Genomic DNA, 21,225 nt, shown 5'->3' on the forward strand with positions numbered 1-21,225 from the left:
TGAATCGGACATCGGGGGGGGCATCAAGCTTTCAGGGTAGGGACAGGACTTCAAGGGGGAAAGGAGAGTCAGGGCGGGCGAAAAGAGAGTCGGGGTGGGCGAAAGGAGAGTCGGGCAGCATGCGCGGTATACAAAAATTTCTGTACATAAATTTGTGTTTTCCGCGCACTATACCCTTGTGCGCGTTTTACACGGGTGCGCGTTATCTACGTGAAAATACGGTAATTTTTTTGTTTAGCGACAAATTGTCAATATGTCGAGTGCATGAACACTGTCAGGTAAGCCAGAACAGGTTCAGAACCCCTACTGTAGAGGGTAGAAATTCTGAACACACTATTTGTGACAAAACACAGCACACATTGCATTTGATTTAGAATGCTGTTCCTGTCAGCTATTAGTAAGATGGCCACTGAACTGAAAACCATGTACAGGCAACACCCTCTCAATGCTTAGAGAAGCCCTGCACAACATATAGCCCCCAGGGCCACATGTGGCCCAAAACGGCTCTCACTGCGGCCCGGCTCTCACTCCGCTCTCCTGCTCTTCCCTCCTAGTCTCACCTTTAAAAGTACCACCACCGCAGCTACTTTCGAGGACCAACAACCCTGCAGAGCGAACCTAACATGCTGCCATCAGTCTCCGCACATGTTCTCTCTGCCACGGTCCTGCCCTTGACGTCAGAGGAGGGGCGGGACCGCGGCAGAGGGAACGTGCTTTGGAGGCCAACGGCAGCCTGCTAGGCTTGCTCTGCAGGCTGCCGTAATTAGCTTAGCGGCAGATGGCAGAAGACGACCTCTCTCACTGGGTGCGGGAAGCAGCAAAGGTAAGGCCCCACCTGTCGTGATCGCTCCAGCATCCCGCTGGATCTGGAGAGAGAGATAGAAAAGGACCTTGAGGAGGGGCAGGCGGGGACAGAGAGACAGAAAAGGACCTTGAGGAAGGGCGGGAAAATAGACTTGAAGACAGGGAAAGGGGCAGATGCTAGACTAGAGGAGGTAGAGAAGGGAAACACCCTGAACCGAGGAGAGAGAAAGATGCCAGGCCCTGGGGAGAGGGAAGACAAAGAGTGAGAGAGACAGAAAGACCTGGATTAAAGGTGGGAAGACTCAAAATGTTAGCAGAAGGAAGACAGGGAGAGGGAGAAACCTGAAACAAAGGGGAGGCAGAAGAGAGGGGGGCAGATGTTGGACTTGGGGGTGTATAGAGGGGAGAGACCCTGAGGAAGAACAGAGATATGGACGATCATAACAGAGGAGGTAGAGAGAGGGAGACCTGGAACAAAGGTGGTGGTAGGTACAAAGGAGAACTGACACTGGATCTGGGGAGGGTGTAAGCAGAGGGAAAAGAGATAGAGACCTGGACCCAAAGGGGATGGGGCTGGATTGTGAAATAAAAGTTGGATGCACAGTCAGAAGGAAGTCCAAACAGAAACTAATTAAATCACCAGACAACAAAGGTAGGAAAAATTATTTTATTTTCAATTTAGTGACTGAAATGTGTCAGTTTTGAGAATATATATCTGCTGTTTGTATATGAAAAAAGAAAGGAAAAAACTGCATTATAATTAGTAAAGGGGGCAGGATCTGGGGCACAGCTTGGGTGGGTTTAGGGCGGAGCTTGAGAGGTCTGTGGTTGGGGGTACTTAGCTTGAAGTAGTTGAGAAACACTGCTGCAGGCAATCAGCCATCGCCAGTGCCTCTCCTCTACTGCCCTATTCCCTGCTGTCACCCCCTATTGACGTCTCGGGGCCCTTCTGGTAGGCCTCTGTGCAGCATGCGCGGATATCAATGTGATGATGTCACGGCAACATCCGTGCACTTCCGGGTGCCTTGAGCTGTGGCCACTACCTGCAGCCCTCGCTACATTTTCCAACTTCGTTTCGGCTCCGGATCATTTTTGAGCTGTGCAGGCCTGGCTTAGAGTATCTGTTATCAGAGGATTGAAAAATGCTTACCCAAAAAGGACCATGGACAGCGGCAGCTCCTAAAGCTTTCCTCTTTTGAAGTCAGCAACAAAATGTCACAGTTTAACGCTGCGAGCATGCTGCTGGAAGTTTAGATTTTGCAGAAAGCAGTCCTGCTTTGAGCCTCTGGTCTTCTATGCCAGATGCACAGCTAGTGAGACACAGCTGCATGTATCTCTTCTGTTACCTCCTATTCTCAAAGGGGAAAGCCGGTGTTGAACTCTACTTGAGAATTTTGGTCTTTACCTTTCATCATTTAAATTATGCTACCTTTTATGTACTAGACTAGCCAAATAAATTCATTCTGTATCAAAAAATTCCCCACCACAAACACAGCTCACATTACAGTACTTCTGTTTTTATTTCACCCAATACCCCAGCACTGTGTCATACAGAGCCCTGACCAAGACCTCCCAAGCTTGACTATATGACCTCTCCGTTGCACTCAGATTATTAAAAAAAAGCTCAACCCCCTATGTGGTCCTGGCTTGCTACCAAACCTCTGAAAGCTGGGTGGCAGACCACACGGCTCTAGCTACAAAGGCAAGCCTTGTCACCTCTGGGTTTCTATTTCCAGCAGCAATACAGAAGGAATTCCTGGAACTTAGCAAATCATAAAGCATGCTCTGCAAAAGAATAGGCCAAGAGATGGGAAGGGAGTTAGACAAACCATTAATCAAATCAGCACTTCTTGCATTTTTGGTAAAAAAACAAACACCCAAAAAACACCCAAAATGAAAAATGAGAGCAAGGAGAAGATTCAGCTGCTAGGATCTGCTGCAGGCCTGGTCTGAACTCTGAAGGTGAGCAAACAATAATCCAACAGCTGACTGTATACACAAATACACGTTCATGAACTGATTTACTCCTGAAGAACAGAAAATGCACATGAAAACGAGGTCCCTGCTGTCTTACAAGTATCATTAGTATAGTGCTTCCATGCAGTGAACTACAATTTATCATCAAATGGAAGATTAGATTACACTTCTTCCGTGTTCACAGTTTCAGCATTTGCGGTTTCAATTATTTGTGGTTTTTGGCTTGCTGGCTCCTCCCCCCCCCCTCCCAATTACGTCAGCTTGCATAGCAAAATCGCTGATTCCAAGCGTTTACAGAGAAAAATCACCGATTCCCAGCACTTTCTTCACCATGTTTTGCCTCTCCTTCAGGAACAGGCCAGGTCTCCCACCATGTTTATTTGTGGTTTCATCACATTCACGATGGTATTTAATAGAAAACAACGAATAACATATGAAAAGGTTATTTGCATTTTTTCTGTATTCGTGGGTCTGTTAATCCCCTATCACAGCGAATACGGAGGGAGCAGTATAGATTAGATACAAGGAGCATTCCAAATCTGCAAACTGGCACAATGTGAAGCACAGAAGAAGGGACTCAAAGAAGAAAAATGGAATGCAGTATTAACAGAAGGCAATTCCTTTGATTTCCATCCCTTCCAATATGCTTGAAACTCTATACAGAAGGGAGAGAAGTGACCCGATGGCTGGGCATCCAGGAAATCCACCAAATTCAAATCCTGTTGCTCCCACGGTTCTTAAATTATAGCAGATTGTAAATTCTTTGGAAGCAGAGGCAACCGCTACCTATAATGTAATGTGTTGCAAAATATCATAGAAAGTGTTATGTGAACATAAGAACATAAGAATTGCCGCTGCTGGGTCAGACCAGTGGTCCATCGTGCTCAGCAGTCCGCTCACGTGGCGGCCCCCAGGTCAAAGACCAGTGCTCTAAAATAGAGAATGACACGGTGGTTGTTACTCGCGGCTAGCTGCGGGTAACCCACCAAAACGGTGACCCCCCCCAAAAAAAAGGTTACCGCGAGATCGGGGAAAAGGCCATTCACCGCCCCGTGGAGCGGTGAATGGTTAGCACACGCGGTGAACGAGCGTTCGATCCGGCAGCTCCCTCTCTCTCGCCGGCCATGCATCTCCCTCCCTCCCTCCTTTTCCCTTACCTTTTCTTGTTGAAACTGGCGATTTCTGTAAGCCGGAGCCTTGAAATTGTGCCGCGTTGCCTGCTGGAAAAATCTCCTCTGACGCAACTTCCGGTTTCTGGTTGCATCGGAGGAGACTTTTCTAGCAGGCAACCCGAGGCAACTTCAAGGCTTCGGCTGTAATACAGCGCATAGCTTATACAAATTGCCAGTTTCGACAAAGAGAAGGTAAGAGGGAGGGAGAGAATTGCACGGCTGGCCGGCGGGAGGGAGCTGTTGGAGCACGTGAAGGGTGCTGGGGGTGGGGGGATGGAGAGGAGAAGACGCTGAAGATGGGGACGGGGCAGTGAAAGGGACAGCGGGGACGGTGACGGGGTGGTGAAGGGGACGGCAGAGACGGGGCTGTGAAGGGGACGGTGGGGTTGGGGCGGTGAAGAGGATGGTGGTCCAGGGACGGGGCAGTAACGGGGGCAGAATTTTTCCCCGTATCATTCTCTACTCTAAAATGAGTCCAGCCTCACCTGTGTATGTCCCAGTTTAGCAGGAACTTGTCCAGCTTAGTCTTGAAACCCTGGAGGGCGTTTTTCCCTACAACAGACTCCGGAAGAGCATTCCAGCTCTCCACCACTCTCTGTGTGAAGAAGAACTTCCTTATGTTTGTATGGAATCTATCCCCTTTCAACTTTAGAGAGTGCCCTATCGTTCTCCCTACCTTGGAGAGCGTGAACAGTCTGTCTTTATTTACTAAGTCTATTCCCTTCAGTATTTTGAATGTTTCAATCATGTCCCCTCTCAGTCTCCTCTTTTCAAGGGAGAAGAGGCCCAGTTTCTCCAATCTCTCACTGTACGGCAACTCCTCCAGCACCTTAACCATTTTAGTCGTTCTTCTCTGGACCCTTTCGAGTAGTACCGTGTCTTTCTTCATGTACGGCGACCAGTGCTGGACGCAGTACTCCAGGTGACGATGCACCATGGCCCAGTACAACGGCATGATAACCTTCTCTGATCTGTTCATGATCCCCTTCTTTATCATTCCTAGCATTCTGTTTGCCCTTTTTGCCGCCACAGCACATTGTGCAGACAGCTTCATCGACTTGTCGATCAGAACTCCCAAGTCTCTTTCCTGGGAGGTCTCTCCAAGTACTGCCCCTGACATCCTGTATTCGTGCATGAGATTTTTATTACCGACATGCATCACTTTACACTTATCTACGTTGAACCTCATTTGCCATGTCGCTGCCCATTTCTTGAGCTTGATTATGTCTCTTTGTAGATCTTCGTAATCCCCCTGTGTCTTCACTATTCTGAATAACTTTGTATCGTCCACAAACTTAATCGCCTCACTCGTCGTACCAATGTCCAGATCGTTTATAAAGATGTTGAAGAGCACGGGTCCAAGCACCGAGCCCTGCGGAACCTCGATTCCATGGCTCACAATTTTCTGAAGTAGTTGTTCATGCGGAACCTTGTCAAACACCTTTTGAAAATCCAGATATACAATGTTGACCGGGTCGCCCTTGTCTATCCACCTGTTTACTCCCTCAAAGAAGTGCATCAAGTTCGTCAGGCAAGATCTGCCTTTGCTGAAACCGTGCTGACTGGTCCTCATTAAACTGTGTTCGTCAAGGTGATCAATGATGCGGTCCTTTATCAGCACCTCTATCATCTTTCCCGGTACCGAGGTCAGACTCACCGGTCTGTAGTTTCCCGGATCTCCCCTAGAACCTTTTTTTGAAGATCAGCATAACATTCGCCACCTTCCAGTCTTCCGGAGTCTTTCCCGATTTGATCAATAGATTGGCTATTAGTTGAAGCAGTTGAGCTATAGTCCCTTTCAGTTTCTTAATGACCCTTGGATGGATGCCATCCAGTCCCGGGGATTTATTGCTCTTAAGCTTATCAATCTATCTGCATACCTCTTCTAGACTGACCATCAACCCTGTCAGTTTCGCATCTTCGCTTCCTCCATATAGCCTGATGGGTTCCGGTATGTTGTGCAGGTCCTCTTCGGTAAATAATGTGTTCAGTTTGTCTGCGATTTCTTTTTCCTCCTTTAGCACTCCCTTTATGCCATGGTGATCCAATGGTCCCACCATTTCCTTTGCGTGTCATTTCCCTTAATATACTGAAAGAATGGCTTGAAGTTTCGCCCACTTGGCTATTTTTTCCTCATCTCTTTTAGCCCCTTTTACCACCTTATGGCACCTGCGTTGATGCTGTTTGTGCTTATTCCAGTTTTCATCCGTTTCTGACCTTTTCCATTCCTTAAATTAAATTTTCCCATCTCTGATCGCTTCCTTCACCTCTACAGTGAGCCACGCTGATTCTTTGTTCTTTTTCCTGCATCTCTATCTTCCTCCTCCTCTGCTTGGAGTTCTCTGCATCTCTGTGTCTCCGCATCTCTGTCTTCCTCCTCCAATGCTTGAAGTGCCTCGAGTTCCAGTATTCTGTCTTCTGTCCTCCAGGAGTCTGACTTGCTTCTTCAGGTTCTCCAGTTCTCCGCATCGAGCGCATACGTAGGACCGCCTCCCAGAGGGGAGGTAGTCATACATATGGCAGATGGTGCAGAAAACTGGGTAGCTCAACTTCTTGCTTCTGTCTGCTGCTTCCATTTCTGTCTGCTTGCTGATCTGATGTGGATGTCTTCTGCATCTGCTGTTTCCCCTGTGCCTGGTTATGAGTCCTCTGTGCCTGCTAGGTTGTGTGCCCTCTGTACCTGCTTTGGTCTCCTTCTGCTTCAGCGGTGTCTTCTGTGTCTGCTGGCTGTCCTCTGTGTCTGCTGTGTCCCCTGTGCCTGGTTATGTGTCTTCTGTGCCTTCTAGGTTGTGTGCCCTCTGTACCTGCTTTGGTCTCCTTCTGCTTCTCCTTTAGCGGTGGTTCGTCCCTTCTCAAGGCCCTTCGCAAAGGCGCTCTCGCTAAGGCGAGCACCTTTAACGCTCGCCTTCGACGCATGCCAAACGGCTGGGCGCCATTGGCTCCTCCCCTTACGAGTCGGAGCCCGGTGGATGACATCGGGGGTGGGTGGAGCTAACTCTCACCGCCTCCCCTAGCTCTCTCTCTGCCCTCCGCTCCTCTCTGATGACTTTCCCCTTTGCCTTTCTCCCTCTGCTAACCGCCTCTCTCCTTCCTCAGCTGCCTGCTTCTCCTGCTCGTCTGCCCGAGCCTGCCGAGTGCCGTTGGCTCCTCCCCTTATGAGTCGGAACCTGGTGGATGATGTCGGGGTGGGCGGAGCTAACTCTCGCCGCCTCCCCTAGTTCTCTCTCTGCCCTCCGCTCCTCTCTGATGACTGTGGAGCAAAAGGGGGGAATCTGTTCTTGAAAAAGCCTTTGGGCAAAACTTGTTGAACTTTAAGGTCCTTCCCGAGGTTCAAAAAAAGAATGAAGAAATAGCTAAAGCTAAGTATATAAGTTTTAAAGTTGTATAAGTAAAGCTTATTGATTTGAACAAATCACAGAGTATAGAGCACAAGAACCTTAAAAAAATTAAGGTCTGATGATGAATAAAAGCCAGAAAAAGAAAAAAGCCTTCAAATAATTTGGCTGGTTGTTGGCTGGAACTGAAGACCATAGAGACACTTAGAAATGTATTATCAGAAAAAAAGACTGCTTAGAAAGTAGGCACTTTGAAGTTTATTATATGACATTTTTTCAATATGCACACTGATGTTCCCAGATCAACTCCCACTGAAACTAATATATTTTAAATATCCTTTTAAACATGGTATACTGTGTTTTTATTATCCTTTTAATGATGGTATACTTTGGGTTAATTATGTTAAAGCTTACAGTCCTGAAATAATGATAACAAATCAGTAAAAACCACCTTTTTATATATAACATTGTAGGGACGTCTATCTGGCGTCTATATGGGGGTTTTGGGAACGCATGCCTAAAATACGCTTAGTGCATTACAGACATCTATAGGATGCCTATGTAGCTCCTTAGTAACGCTGATTGCCAGTTGCGCCACAAGGACGCCTAAAGCATGCCTAAAGTTAGGCGCACTTTAGAGAATCGGGGCCTGAATGCTTGAGTGTTTGAAATGCCATTGGTAGAGGACTATATCAAACTGTACATGTTTAGCTATTAGTGAAGTATGTTAAATTTCTGTTATTTTCCACAATAAAGTGCAGATGTTGAAGGTTCATTTTAATAAAATATTGTTAGATATTTTTTGAAAATACTATTAGATTATTTTTTTTTAGCAATGTGTGAAAACATAAACGTTATAGCAATAATATCAAGAAATTTGCTCCATTAAGCAAAAATAATAGCAAATTTTAAGAAAACTGGAGCTTTATGTAATCAGTGGCTCTGAAGAACCAGAGTCCAGCAAGAAACAGGCCCACGAGAACCGCAATGGATGACAACAAACAGTCATATGACTTTCCATTGGCTGAATTCTGGTTCATTGGCTTTGGAGTGCAAGTTGAAGGTCCACTGTCCAGCCCCACTCCTCTTTTTTGTTATCAGTGGCTCTGTGCAACCCCCAGGATGGGCTTTAACAATTTTTTAAAAAATTAAATTTTCTGATCAAGCACAATCAAATTTATGGGAAAAACTCCAATTCACACAGTTTTCCCAACTTTAGGTTTTTCTAGACAACCCTAACCTCTGTTTGCATGGGCATGCGCACAAGAGCTGTGTTTACTGCCAAACTTTAGTGCACATGTGCCAGGCATATTCCTCCCCCTTGCTTTCGATTTACCAGCATGCATAAAATTTAATTTCATTTGCTTTGAGCATTGCAGGGCTAGGTTTCTGTGCTCTTCCTGCACTACTGGGTTTGCATTGTTGGCTTTGGCACCGGAGCTTTGAGCATGGGGGCCCAGGTCAGGTTAAACAAAAAAAATGTAAAGTGGCAGCTTCCTCTCATTCAGACTTTCCTTCCCAAAGACAGATGAGTGGGCCAGGGAGCACAGCCAGCAGGCTGTGGGAAGAATACTAGCCACTGTTTGTCTCAAAAGACATTAAGACACTCTTAATTTACATCTATTTTGTAGCTGTGTTAAGCTAGCAGGTAATAAAAGCTGTATGCTGCTTATCACATGGGCAAAAACCTCCCAGCATGTCTGGCTATTCCTACTCCCTTCTGACTCCCATCAAATAATTCCTAGAATGCATCAGGTGGACATGTGTCAGCTCCATTTTGCTGCCAGTTTTCTTTTAAAATATGACTACACTTCCCCACTATTGTATTAAAGGGGGGTGGGGGGCACACTGCCCCGGGCATCACCTTGGCAGGGAAGCCCAGCACTTCTCCTCCCTGCTCCCCTAACCTCATAAAATCTTCATCATCACGAGCAGCATCTCTTACTGTTTGTGGGGATCAGATCGTGATGTCGGAGAGAAGGATCAGGCTGGCATGAGCATCTAGGCATCTCTGTTTCAGCTTGCTTTATTACATTATCTTCAGTTAACTAACGTACTTCAGGGCAGAATAATGATTTGTATCCGTCTAGCAGTTTCAGATATGAAGCATCAAGGATCATCAGACAAAGCAAGGAGGGCAAAATGAAAAAAAAATGTAAGAAGACAGGAGGATTTTATGAAGTTGTGCACTGTAAGTCAAAAGACATTCCCCAAATATCACTACTGAATGACTTTGAAACATCAGTAATAACTTGAAGTCCAAAGGAAAACTCAAAAACGGTCACATAATCACACCAAAGCACAAAGTCACACAGTAAAAATTTTTTTAGTGAGGATCACAAAGATGGGCATCTCTGAAATTTATGTCAGTTTTTCAAAGCCATAAAATCAAAAATGTTCCAAATACCATTATTATGCAAAGTGTCTCAAAATATCAATTGTGTCTGCCCAATTACCCTATGATTCTATTACAGGCAATTTCAATTTGCTTGCACTTCCCCCTGTAAATAGAAGGATCGTACCTAATTTGTATTCTGTAATTAAAATGTAATTTTGTTAGAGGAGCGTTAACGGGAGAAGCATGAGAGGACCACAGAAGGGGCTGACATTTACACAGGCAACTTCCAAAATATTGTTAGCTGCATGTATAAATATCACAGTTAGGTGTGGACATTAACGTAGGATCTGTCATAAATAATCAAGCCTACATTTTGATGCTGGGTCACGCTAAAATTTTATAAGGATATTTGCGCTTATAAGTGTCCTTATAGAATAGGCTCATTACCTGTCTTATCAGGTCATCTAAGTCAGTGATTTTCAAACCAGTCTTCAGGCCCTGGCCATTTGATATTTTAAGATATCCACAATAAATACACATAATAACTACCATATGGTAAAATTAACACCCAAATAGATTTAAAACATTAACTACCCCCTTTATCAAAAAGCTACATAAATCTTTACATTTATGTCAAATTGCTTTAATAGATAACTTTTTTCATTTAAATGTATTATAAATCAAATTTCATGTGCCCACTATCTCAAAAACAGTTTAAAACATTAAAAGTCTTGGCATCCACCAGCGATTCTGGACCTAATACTCACTAATGGAGACAGTGTCACAGAAGTTTCAGTAGGAGATGCTTTGGCCTCCAGTGACCACAACATGGTGTGGTTTCACCTCAGGAAGGGAGTTACTAGGTCAAATACATTGACAAAGGTTCTAAATTTTAAGGGAACTAACTTCCAGAGCATGGGAGATTTTGTCTATGAGGCACTGCAAAATCAGGGCATGACGTACAGTGTGGAGGTATTATGGTCAACCCTGAAATCCACCCTGCAAGAAGCAACCAAACTCTACACAAAAACCGTGAGTAAACGACAGAGAAATAATAGACCCCAATGGTTCTCCATGGAGATCTCTGAACTAGTAAAGCAAAATAAAAAAGCATTTTTATCCTACAAACAATCACAACGACAAGAAACCTATCTGGTAAAATCCAGAACCGTTAAAACAGCAGTCAAGGATGCCAAACTATGGATGGAAGAAAATATAGCCAGGCAGGTTAAAAAAGGGGATAAATCCTTTTTCAAATAAGTTATCGACCGAAGAAAGAACACAGGCGGGATTGTGCGCCTAAGGAAATCTGACGGTAACCTTGTAGACCAGGGGTGCCCACAATTTTTGGGCTTGCGAGCTACTTTTAAAATGACCAAGTCAAAATGATCTACCAACAATAAAAAAAATTTTAAAAAAACACAAATCACACTGAAAGGCAGAGAACATGTTAATTATCATTCATATTCTGGGGTTTTTTCAAAGGGGTCAAGGCAGATGACTTTATGCAATGTCACCTCAGTAACAACCATACAAAAATAGACAAATATACCCCTTCCCTTTTTACTAAACCACGATAGCAGTTTTAGCGCAGGGAGCTGCGCTGAATGCCCAGCGCTGCTCTCGACGCTCATAGGCTCCCTGCGCTAAAAACCTCTATTGCGGTTTAGTAAAAGGGGACCTTAGTGTAAAATATAGACAGCAGATATAAATTCAGACACATTTTGATCACTAAATTTAAAATAAAATCATTTTTCCTACCTTGTCTGGTGATTTCATGAGTCTCTGGTTGCACTTTCTTCTTCTGACTGTGCATCCAATCTTTCTTCCCTTCTTTTAGCCTGTATACTTCCTCTCCTCCAGACCTCATTCTCTCCCCCAACTTTTCCTTCCTCTCTCCCTGCCCTTTCTTTCTCTCTGCCTCCCTTTCTTTTTTTTCTGCTTCTCTTCTTTCCTTCTGTCTCCCTGCCTGCCCTTTTTCTTTCTTTCTCCCTGCCCTCCCCCAAGCCACTGCCACTGCCATCAGGGACCAGGACCCAAACCGCCACCAATAACAGGCCCGAAAGCCGCCGCCGCCCCAAGCTCTCCCTGCTTCGGCCGGCCAGCATCGCAATCGACCTATTGGGGGAAATGCTGCCGGGTCCTGCCTTCGTGGAAACAGAAAGTAGGGGACCCGGCAGCAAGAAGAGGAAATGCTTCACTAACCTGTCTCCCGCCTTAGCCCGTAGCGAGCGCTTGCTTCAGGACTCTCAACATGTGTGTGCCGGCTTCCCTTCTCCCCCCCCCCTCCGGACATAACTTTTGGTTTCGGAGGGAAGAGAAGAGAAGCCGGCACGCACACGTTAGAGCCCAGAGCATAAGTTCGCTACGGGCTGAAATCTCCAAGCCGGGTTTTTTTTTTTATGTTCAGCAGCGGCGGCAGCAGCAGATGACAGCTGGGCCCTAGGGAGAACACAGAGGAAGGCTGATCGGCCCATAGATCAGGACGGCAACACGAGTCTAGCAATCGACTCATGTTGCCTTCCTGAGCTACCGGTCGATCGCGATCGACGTATTGGGCACCTCTGATCTGAAGGATATTACCACTATTTTAGAGGACTCTCTCTCTCAAGTTAAAGAACGGGCCTCACTTATTGTTAATTTTGTTTTTGAACAAGATTTGAGTTCAGTTATGAGGATTTACTTTAAAAAGTGATGCAGTTCCTTACTGTGGACAGAGAATCTAGTTATATACTGATGTGACAAAATCAACACAGGAGAGACGGAGAGAATTTCAAGTTACACCACTTGGTCAAGCAATTCAGTGCCTAATTTCATTAAAATTCTTACTTTAGGAATTTCAGATAGAAACAATGATCAATGAAATATATGCTCTTCCTCAGACCACACTCAAATAGGGAAGGGGGGAGGGGACGAGCTAGAAAAATATGGGAGCTTTGTAATAAAGAACAGTTCCAAAGAAATTAACTAAGACAGATTAACCTTGGTCTATTCTATTCTGGCCTCAAATGCTCGAGCTAGAAAAACACATATCTCAAGCCTAAATATTTAATCACACATTTACATGGATTTTCTTGTTTCTTCTCTCATAACTACAAATTATTTGTTAAATAAATAAAAAAAATAAAGTTAAAAAACTCCACATTTTTATATATTGCACCCAGAATGGCTTAAATATGGTAAATGCCTCTTTTTTGTATCAGCCAAATTGCCTGTCCCAAACATTCAGAGGCTACTATATGCAGCTCCTCCTTGATGTAAACAGATGGTTGTACAAACTTATGTCCTCCAAAGTCATTTCATCAATGCCTCCTAAATTGTCATGCATAACCCTTCTTGCATAAACCTACCCCTGGACAGCTGCTCTTCTTCTACACTGAGCCAGACTCTGCTAGGGAAACTTCATTCTGGGACAACAGTGGCATGGAATCGGACTTTCCATCCTCCCAGTCTATGTCAGACTGAACCTCCTAGTCTAAGCCTGTGTCCTCAACTGGCTAGGGCACCTACTGAGGGTAGATGTAGAGAACCCTTGGCAGTTCAAATAGGCATTCCACAAAAGGCTCACAAAATCCAGGACTCTGGCCCTCCTGTGCTCTGCAGCCCCCATGCATCTGTACTTGGGCAATGCAGCTTCAGAGGGCTTTGGAAAGGGTCTCTTCCCCTGGGAACACACCTCATGTGGATCCACAGCCCTGGAAGACTCGGAGGCTAAGCCTCAGGCTCCCGCCCCTCCGCTGCATGCGGGACATGGACATTCCTCGACCAGCCAGTCATCTCAAACTTGGAATAATATAGGGATAAAAAGGCCTGAGGGGGTTCACCCCTGTCGATTTTGGCCAATCACGGACTTCCTTAGGCAACTCCTGAGCCACTTTAGGCCCCTCTCTGTGTATCACATGAAGCACTGGGGAGGGGCCTAAGGCCCGCAGTTCAATGCAGGCCTCCAGAGCAGGAGGAACTGGGCGTCCGGTGGCAGGAGGGAGTGGGCATCCCTCCTGCCATTTGTTTGGTGGGGGAAGGAAGGAGTGGGCATCCCTCCTGCCATATTTTGAAGCGCGGTGGGGGGAGCACCGATGGCAGGAGGGTGTGGGCATACCTTCTGCCATTTTTTTGCGTTCGGGGAGGGGGAAGGGAGGGAGGGAGCGCTTTGTCGGGGGGGGGGAGGTTCTTGGCCAGATATTTTGCATGTGTAATACACGCAAAATATCTGGCACATTAAAAAAAAAAGCCGGCAGAAGATTTGACAGCAGTGACAGGAGGCTACTTCTGTCAGGGCTCTGTGCAAATCATTTGCAAGCAAAAAAAGATAGTGAATCAATCGCTGATTAAAAATCGGCCAGAGAATCGGCCAACAGCGATTGAATCGCTATATTTAGTAAATCTGGGCTTTAGTCTTGTTAACCACTCCTTTTTAAATCATTCCTAGCATCTTCTTTGCTTTTTTAGTCACAGCCATACATTGGACGGAAGGTTTCATTGTACTGTCTACAATGACACCCAGATCTTTTTCTTGGGCGCTAACCTCCAACCTGGCATCTGGTAGCTATGATTTGGGTTATTGTTCTCAATGCGCATCACTTTACATTTGTCCACATTAAATTTCATCTGCCATTTGGACAACCAGTCTTCCAATTTCCAAAGCTCTGCCTGCGTTCTAACTCTGAACAGTTTAGTGTCATCAGCAAATATAATCACCTCACTCACTGTTCCAATTTCCAGATCATTTATAAATAAGTTAAATAGCACAGGCGCCAGTAGCTTAAGAAGTGTAAGAGTTGGAGGGGTTGTTAGCGTGAATACTGAAGTCACCAAGAATGAGGGAGGGGGATGAACGTTCAAGAAATAAGGAAAGCCAGGAGTCAAAGTTAATGAGGACGGAAGAGAGGGACTTATCAGGAGATCGGTAAATGACAACTACGCAGAAAGGAAGAGGAACAAATAAGACAAATGGAGTGGACTTCAAAGGAAGAGAAGTGGTGAGACTGAGATGGAAGAAGGGGAGAGGAGAGAAACAGAGATAAGATTAGTGATATTGCAGTATGACCAGCTTGAGTAGGTGGGAGTTGGTTGGGAGGACTAGGGTTGGGGTTGATAGCCCCAGCACAGAGCAAAAGAAGGAGCAAAAAGCTAGAAAAATAATGCAGTAAAACTAGTGCATTAAAGAGTAGCATGGTCAACATGGAAATAAAAAAAACAAATGAAATCAGTAACTGTTCCTATTGTTAAAGAATAAAAAATTAAATTCTGACAGTTTTTGATTTGCCCTTTAATGCAGAATCTTTACTTTTGTTCAGGGCAGAAGGAAACATCCTATGCAGGAGCAGCTGTGTCATCTGAGATGAAATACTGAACTACACCTCAAGTATGCCCAGTAATCACCCCTATAAGGCTATCTGTTCCAGAGCACCCGGCACAGGGTAGCCCTCAATAAGAGAGTCTCCATGCTAATGGATCCCCCTACCCCCACAAACCAATAGCATTTATTCCAGGCAGGTGTGCAATGGCATCCTTTTCTTCATCTTGGAAAATGGCAACATCTGACCTCTGGTCGTATGTGAGGAAACACCACTAGGGGTCACTCTGACAAATAAGGGATAGCTTCCCTTATTGGAAGCATTCCTTCTTTGGAATGCTGACCCCTAGCAGTGCCTTTTGCAAGGTGGCATCAGAAAGATAAAGATTCAGCTGGATATCTCACTGGCCCAGATAAGTATGATCAGTACAGAGGGATCCATCAGCTCTCTCCCTACCCCAGCCCACTGTACATTCCTTACAGTAGCGTTTCTGAACTCAGTCCTGGAGTACCCCCTTGCCAGTCAGCTTTTCAGGATATCCACAATGAATATGCATAAACTTGATTTGCATATGCTGCCTCCATTATATGCATTTTTTTCATACATATTCATATGCTGCCTCCATTATATGCATTTTTTTCATACATATTCATTGTGGATATCCTGAAAACCTAACTGGTAAGGGGGTACTCCAGGACCAAGTTGAGAAACACAGTCTTAGAGGAGAGGCAAGCATGATGCCCACTTGTTCTTACTTCTGGTACCAGCATCTTAGAAAAATGGCAGCACCGTGCTCTGCAGTGCATCCTGGGGATGCACAGGGCAGGGCCTATCTGTCATATATGGGAGTGGGCATCGCTCCTACCTCTCCTCTTAGGTACACTGGGTGGGATCAGGTGGGCTGAGGGAGGGCCCAGGTATGGGAATGTGCCATCAGGCACCAAGAATTTAATTTTATTCTTGGAAGAAAGGGGTTTGAGTTTGGGGGTGGGGGTGGAAATTTTAATTGTGTGAAGGGGGGTGTCAAGGGGGGGTCCTTTACAAGGAAAGGAGATGCCAGTGTTTTGTTTTTGTTTGTTTGGGTTTTTTTTAAATGCCACTCTTTCTGTCAGTGCCTGAGCCAATAACCACTCAGGCACCGACAGGAAAGGTAACATTAATCAATGAGATGCGCATTACTGTCACAATTTTAACATGGCAGTAATTTGCATGCTCACTGACTACAGAATGTTGCTCTATTTTTCATGCAGTATTTTGTGCTAGAGCAGAAGCTCTACCGTGAGATTTATTACATCTCCATCTGTGAAGCTTAGTGTACCATGCTAACAGTTATTACATTAGCTCCTCTGAAGGGTTATGTAAAGGCATTTCAGAATAAGAACATGCTGGGCCAGACCAGTGGTCCATCGTGCCCAGCAGTTCGCTCACGCGGCGTCCCTTAGGTCAAAGTCCAGTGCCCTAAGTCTAGCCTTACCTGCATATGTTTTGGTTCAGCAGGAACTTGTCTAACTTTGTCTTGAACCCTGGAGGGTGTTTTCTCCTATAACAGCCTCCGGAAGGGCGTTCCAGTTTTCTACCACTCTCTGGGTGATGAAGAACTTCCTTACGTTTGTACGGTATCTATCCCCTTTTAACTTTAGAGAGTGCCCTCTCGTTCTCTATACCTTGAAGAGGGTGAACAACCTGTCTTTATCTACTAAGTTTATTGCCTTCATTATCTTGAAGAAAGAGAGATCTGATACTCCTCTTCTCTAGCACAGAGGTGGGCAACCTTTATACACTGAGGGCAGCATGAATGTCAGTACTATTCCTGGCAGGCCACAACAGTATATAATGTCAGAACTGGAAATTCACAGAGTTCCATAGTCATATGATAAATAAATAATAATAATAAAAAATTTTAATTACCGTATATAATCTAATATAAGTCAAGACCCCCTTTTTTCCCCCAAAAAAGGAGGAAAAATGGTCGACTCGAATATAAGTCGGAAAGCTTAATATTCAAGTGTCGTGCCCTGTCAGGCTCTGCACCCAACACCCTTCCATCCTCCCCTGTCAGGCTCTGCACCCAGCACCCTTCCCTCCCCTGTCAGGCTCTGCGTGCAGCACCCTTCCATCCTCCCCTCCCCTGTCAGGCTCTGCACCCAGCATCCTTCCATCCTCCCCTCCCCTGTCAGGCTCTGCACCCAGCATCCTTCCATCCTCCCCTCCCCTGTCAGGCTTTGCGTCCAGCACCCTTCCATCCTCCCCTCCCCTGTCAGGCTCTGCGTCCAGCATCCTTCCAACCTCCCCTCCCCTGTCAGTCTCTATACCCAGCACCCTTCCATCCTCCCCTCCCTTGTCAGGCTTTGCACCCAGCAGCCTTCCATCCTCCCCTCCCTTGTCAGGCTCTGCACCCAACACCCTTCCATCCTCCCCTGTCTGGCTCTGCACCCAGCACCCTTCCATCCTCCCCTGTCAGGCTCTGCCCTCTGTCCCCCCTCCCTGCCCTATCTTCCTATCTCTGCCGATCTGGTGGAGGTGCAGCGGGTCCTCTGCCAATCGTTGGTGGAGGTGCAGCAGGCAGGAGCAAGCTTTCTGAACTCCTGCCCCACTGCTAACTGGCTATGCGGATCCACTTAGTTCATCTCAGCGGCACGAGCAGCAGCACGATTTGGTGCTGCTTCTCGGCACTGAGCAGTTTCCTTACTGGCTCCTACGAATCCTTATTGAAATTAAATATGTACTTCTTCTTGTATTAGTTATGGGGGGAGAGGGGAGAAAATTATTGTTTTCTGAATTATTTGTGTATTTAAAGTGCGTTCTGTGTAGTGTTTATGTTTAAATTAATTGTATTGCACTATTAACGTTTGAAAATCAATACAAATAAAAATAAAAAATATATATAGGCTTCAAATAGACTCTTTCATAGCCTAAGTCCACAAACATGTTTCTGGCAAGCATGTGATTATCAATTTTTAAGTTGTTTAGCCATTCTGAAAATGGTCCATCCAATCTACCCAACCTCATATCATCGCCCTGATCAAAAGAAAGACACTCGGGGGGAAATGGTGTCCATAGCTGGACAAAAACCGTCCCCCCCCCCCTCCCCCTCAGATTTCAAAAGCAATCTGGGAAATCAGTTACTGTGCTTGGAGCTGAACAGTACCGGCAAGTTCAGCGAGCGATTTGGGAAAACTGCCCTGCTGCTCGCCTCCGATCCTCCACCTGCCCTGCGCCCCAATCACGTGCATTTCACCAACCCCTCTTTCTGTACCCCCTCAAGCCCTAAGCCCTTTACCCCTGCAATCTACAAAGTGAACTCCCACAGCCAACACTTCCCCTAAGGATTCCTCGCCAGATGCAAACCACATTCACTCCCAGTACCACCCCCCCCCCTCCAAAACCGCCCTGGCAATTGCCTAGCATGCAGAAACGAGTCTACTGCTGGGATCGGGCCCGAAGCCAACACAGCAGCGGTGCCTCTAAAGCCGAGGATCCAAAAGCATGGCTTCCACCAGAAGAGATGAGATGGAGCCCAGCTCCTTTTACCTTCACCGCATGTGCTGCTGTGGCCATGTTGCTTAGTGAACGCAATTTCCTCTGAAGGGTAGAGCAAGGGCTTCTGGGATTTTTTTTTTTTTTTTTTTAAACAACTTTATCACTGTGTACAAAGTAAACAAGCATGAGTAAGCTGCTTAAACAGATCCTCCTCTTATGCACTGAATGATGGTTTTTCTAGCTGGTGATTCTCTGTACATGGTGGTGATTTTGTTAGACAGAAACCAGAGTGGAACTGTCCAGATTAGAATGATGTGCACTAAAAAAGTGTCCTCCAATTCGTCTGGTAATATGAAAATCTTTATTGTTCAAATATCACAATGACACATTCAACAACTCGACATGTACATGTTTCGGCCAACAGGCCTGCCTCAGGAGTCTTAAAAATCGTGAATGATAATATATGAAGTATGCTGCCACTCCAATAGATTTAACCAAAACTCAATCAAAGAGAAGTGCCATACCGGGTATGGTACGAATGCTGTCAACTGACACTGCGTCTCGTTGTAAAAAAGTGATTTTGTTACTCCAGCATGTCAAACAGCATTTTTGCACATTCATTCATGTATTCATTTAGAACTGATTACAGAGTTGGCACTTACCATGTACAGGAGGGAGATTTTTGACCAGTTCTGGATTTCTCTCAGACATCATCATGGTGAATTATGGGACCTGCAGCACTGATTGCAGTGGGTAGAATCATGTACTACAGAGAGATCCAAGATGGCGACGGAGTAAGTCGCGTCGGCGAGAGGCTCCTGCACAATTGGTAAATTATCTATTACTTGCCTCTTTCCTGTTCCTACAATGCCGAAGCGCAGGGGAAGACAGAGGGGCGTTCTTCCGGCTTTCTCTGCCTCTTCGCCGTCGATGCAGACGGCGATTACCAGCTTTGCCGTCCCAGTTGGAGCGGGCGTGTCCGCTGACCGAGGGGGCAGACCTCGATCTTGGAGGGCGAGACTTCGCTCAGCCCGATGGGACCTGGAGTTCCTCCTCGCCCCGGGACGGTGTTGGGAACGTTGTTGGCAGCACAGGAAGCCCCGGAGTTGTTTCCTCCGGAGGTGCTGCCGATTTCCCCTCTGACCCCGGATGAGATGCACAGCTTGTCGGCTCGTCTTCAGCCGACAGTGGAAGATGGAGGAACAGTATCCTGTAATGCTACAGAGAAGGAGAAAGTGGAATCCAGTGGAGTGATTCCAGGTACAACTTTGCTTCCTCCTTTGATAAGACCTGATGTTATAGACATGGAGGCTATTTGGAGTGGCTTGGAATTACTGTATAAGGTATGCTCTCAATTCGTCACTTCAGCCCAGAGTACCAACATACAGTTTAAGACTTTTGATGAGAAACTTCTAAAACAATCTGATAGAATAGACAAATTGGAAAAATCTGTGACTGAAGCGAAAGCTTCAATTAATTTACAACTGAAGGATAAAAATTTACTTGTTAGAAAATTGGAAAATTTGGAAAATGCTAACAGGAGTCTGAACCTTAGACTTTTAAATTTTCCTATTTCCAAATTCCAATCGGCAAGAGAACTGTTTCATTCTTTCTTGAGACTAGTACTTAAATTTCCTGAAAACAATTTACCACCGTTACATAAATCATATTATTTAAATATTCCTAAAGAGGATAACGGAAAAGGAACTGTAGCAGGAGACCTAGATCTCACAGCTATCCTGGAAACATCTCAACAAGAAGAAATTATGGGAAGAGCAACTTTATTGGTAACCTTTGTTTTTCAACAAGATAAGGAAGCAGTTCTTCGTCTATTCTACAAAACTGACAATTCAGAATTTCATGGTTCAAAAGTCTCAATCTTTCCTGATGTATCAAAATGGACTCAAGATAGACAAAAGAAATTTTTAACTTATCGTCAGTCAATTTTGAGTATAGGAGCAACTTTTCAGTTACGTTTTCCCTGTAAATGCTGTATTACCTACCAAAATAATAGATATATATATTTTATGAACCTGATCAGTTGAAATTTTTTCTTGAGGGTAAGGCAGCTGGTTAAGCTCCAATTCCCTCCATGCCTTTTCTATTAACCAGGATGTTAATTTAATTTAATCCAACTGTTTGATCTCCTAATTTAATTTGAATGACTATTTCTTGAAAAACCAACTTCCCTTGGAGGTGTAGGATTCTCTCTCCCTAATTTGTGGACTATGAACTTAGTTAAATCTGTGGAATTTTTGACTTATAATTTATGTTATGTTTCTTCTTAAATGTTTATTTCTATCACATTGTTGTTTAACAATTTGTAAAACTATAAATAAATAAAAAAAAAAAAAAAAAAGAATCATGTACTACAAAGGGGTATAGCCATGGGGTGGGCCTGGCCTGCAAAGTCTGGACTTGAGTCTGCCCACATCCGCCCACCCAGCAGCCAAAGGTTGCTGGTGGCTGACCCAAGAGTCTTTCCTCTGACACATTTGTATTTTGCATCACAGGGAATACTTCCAGGTCAGCAGCTGCCAGCAACCTGAAGATCCTGCATAGGTTGGGGGATGGGGAGGGGAGGAAGAGAAAGAGGCTGCACAGGCTGGGCGGGGAGGAGGAAGAGACCACTGCACTGGGCACGTCTCAGGTTTTTGTGGCTGCCCAAGTGACCTTTCACTACTACTAGACATACGTAGCACTGTACATGAAAACACAGAAGAGACAATCTCTGCTCAAAGAGCTTACAATCTAGTCAAACAAGAAGGTGCATCAATGCACTGCACTCAGGTGGGGGATTTACAGAGGGAATGACAAGACAG

At 45.2% G+C, this 21,225-nt stretch overlaps 1 protein-coding gene across 2 annotated transcripts in view; it reads right to left on the minus strand.

Moving 5' to 3' along the window:
* MTAP (methylthioadenosine phosphorylase) overlaps window positions 1–18,507 on the minus strand; it is a 204,324-nt gene extending 185,817 nt beyond the window's left edge. For both annotated transcript variants that reach the window (XM_033919484.1, XM_033919475.1), the window contains exon 1: window positions 18,455–18,507. In XM_033919484.1, the coding sequence (XP_033775375.1) occupies window positions 18,455–18,481 (27 nt within the window). In that variant the 5' untranslated portion in view covers window positions 18,482–18,507. The remainder of the gene's footprint in view (window positions 1–18,454) is intronic.
* Window positions 18,508–21,225: the final 2,718 nt, after the last annotated feature.

This window comes from Geotrypetes seraphini, chromosome 1 (assembly GCF_902459505.1).
Source record: "Geotrypetes seraphini chromosome 1, aGeoSer1.1, whole genome shotgun sequence".
In the NCBI taxonomy this organism is placed as follows: domain Eukaryota; kingdom Metazoa; phylum Chordata; class Amphibia; order Gymnophiona; family Dermophiidae; genus Geotrypetes; species Geotrypetes seraphini.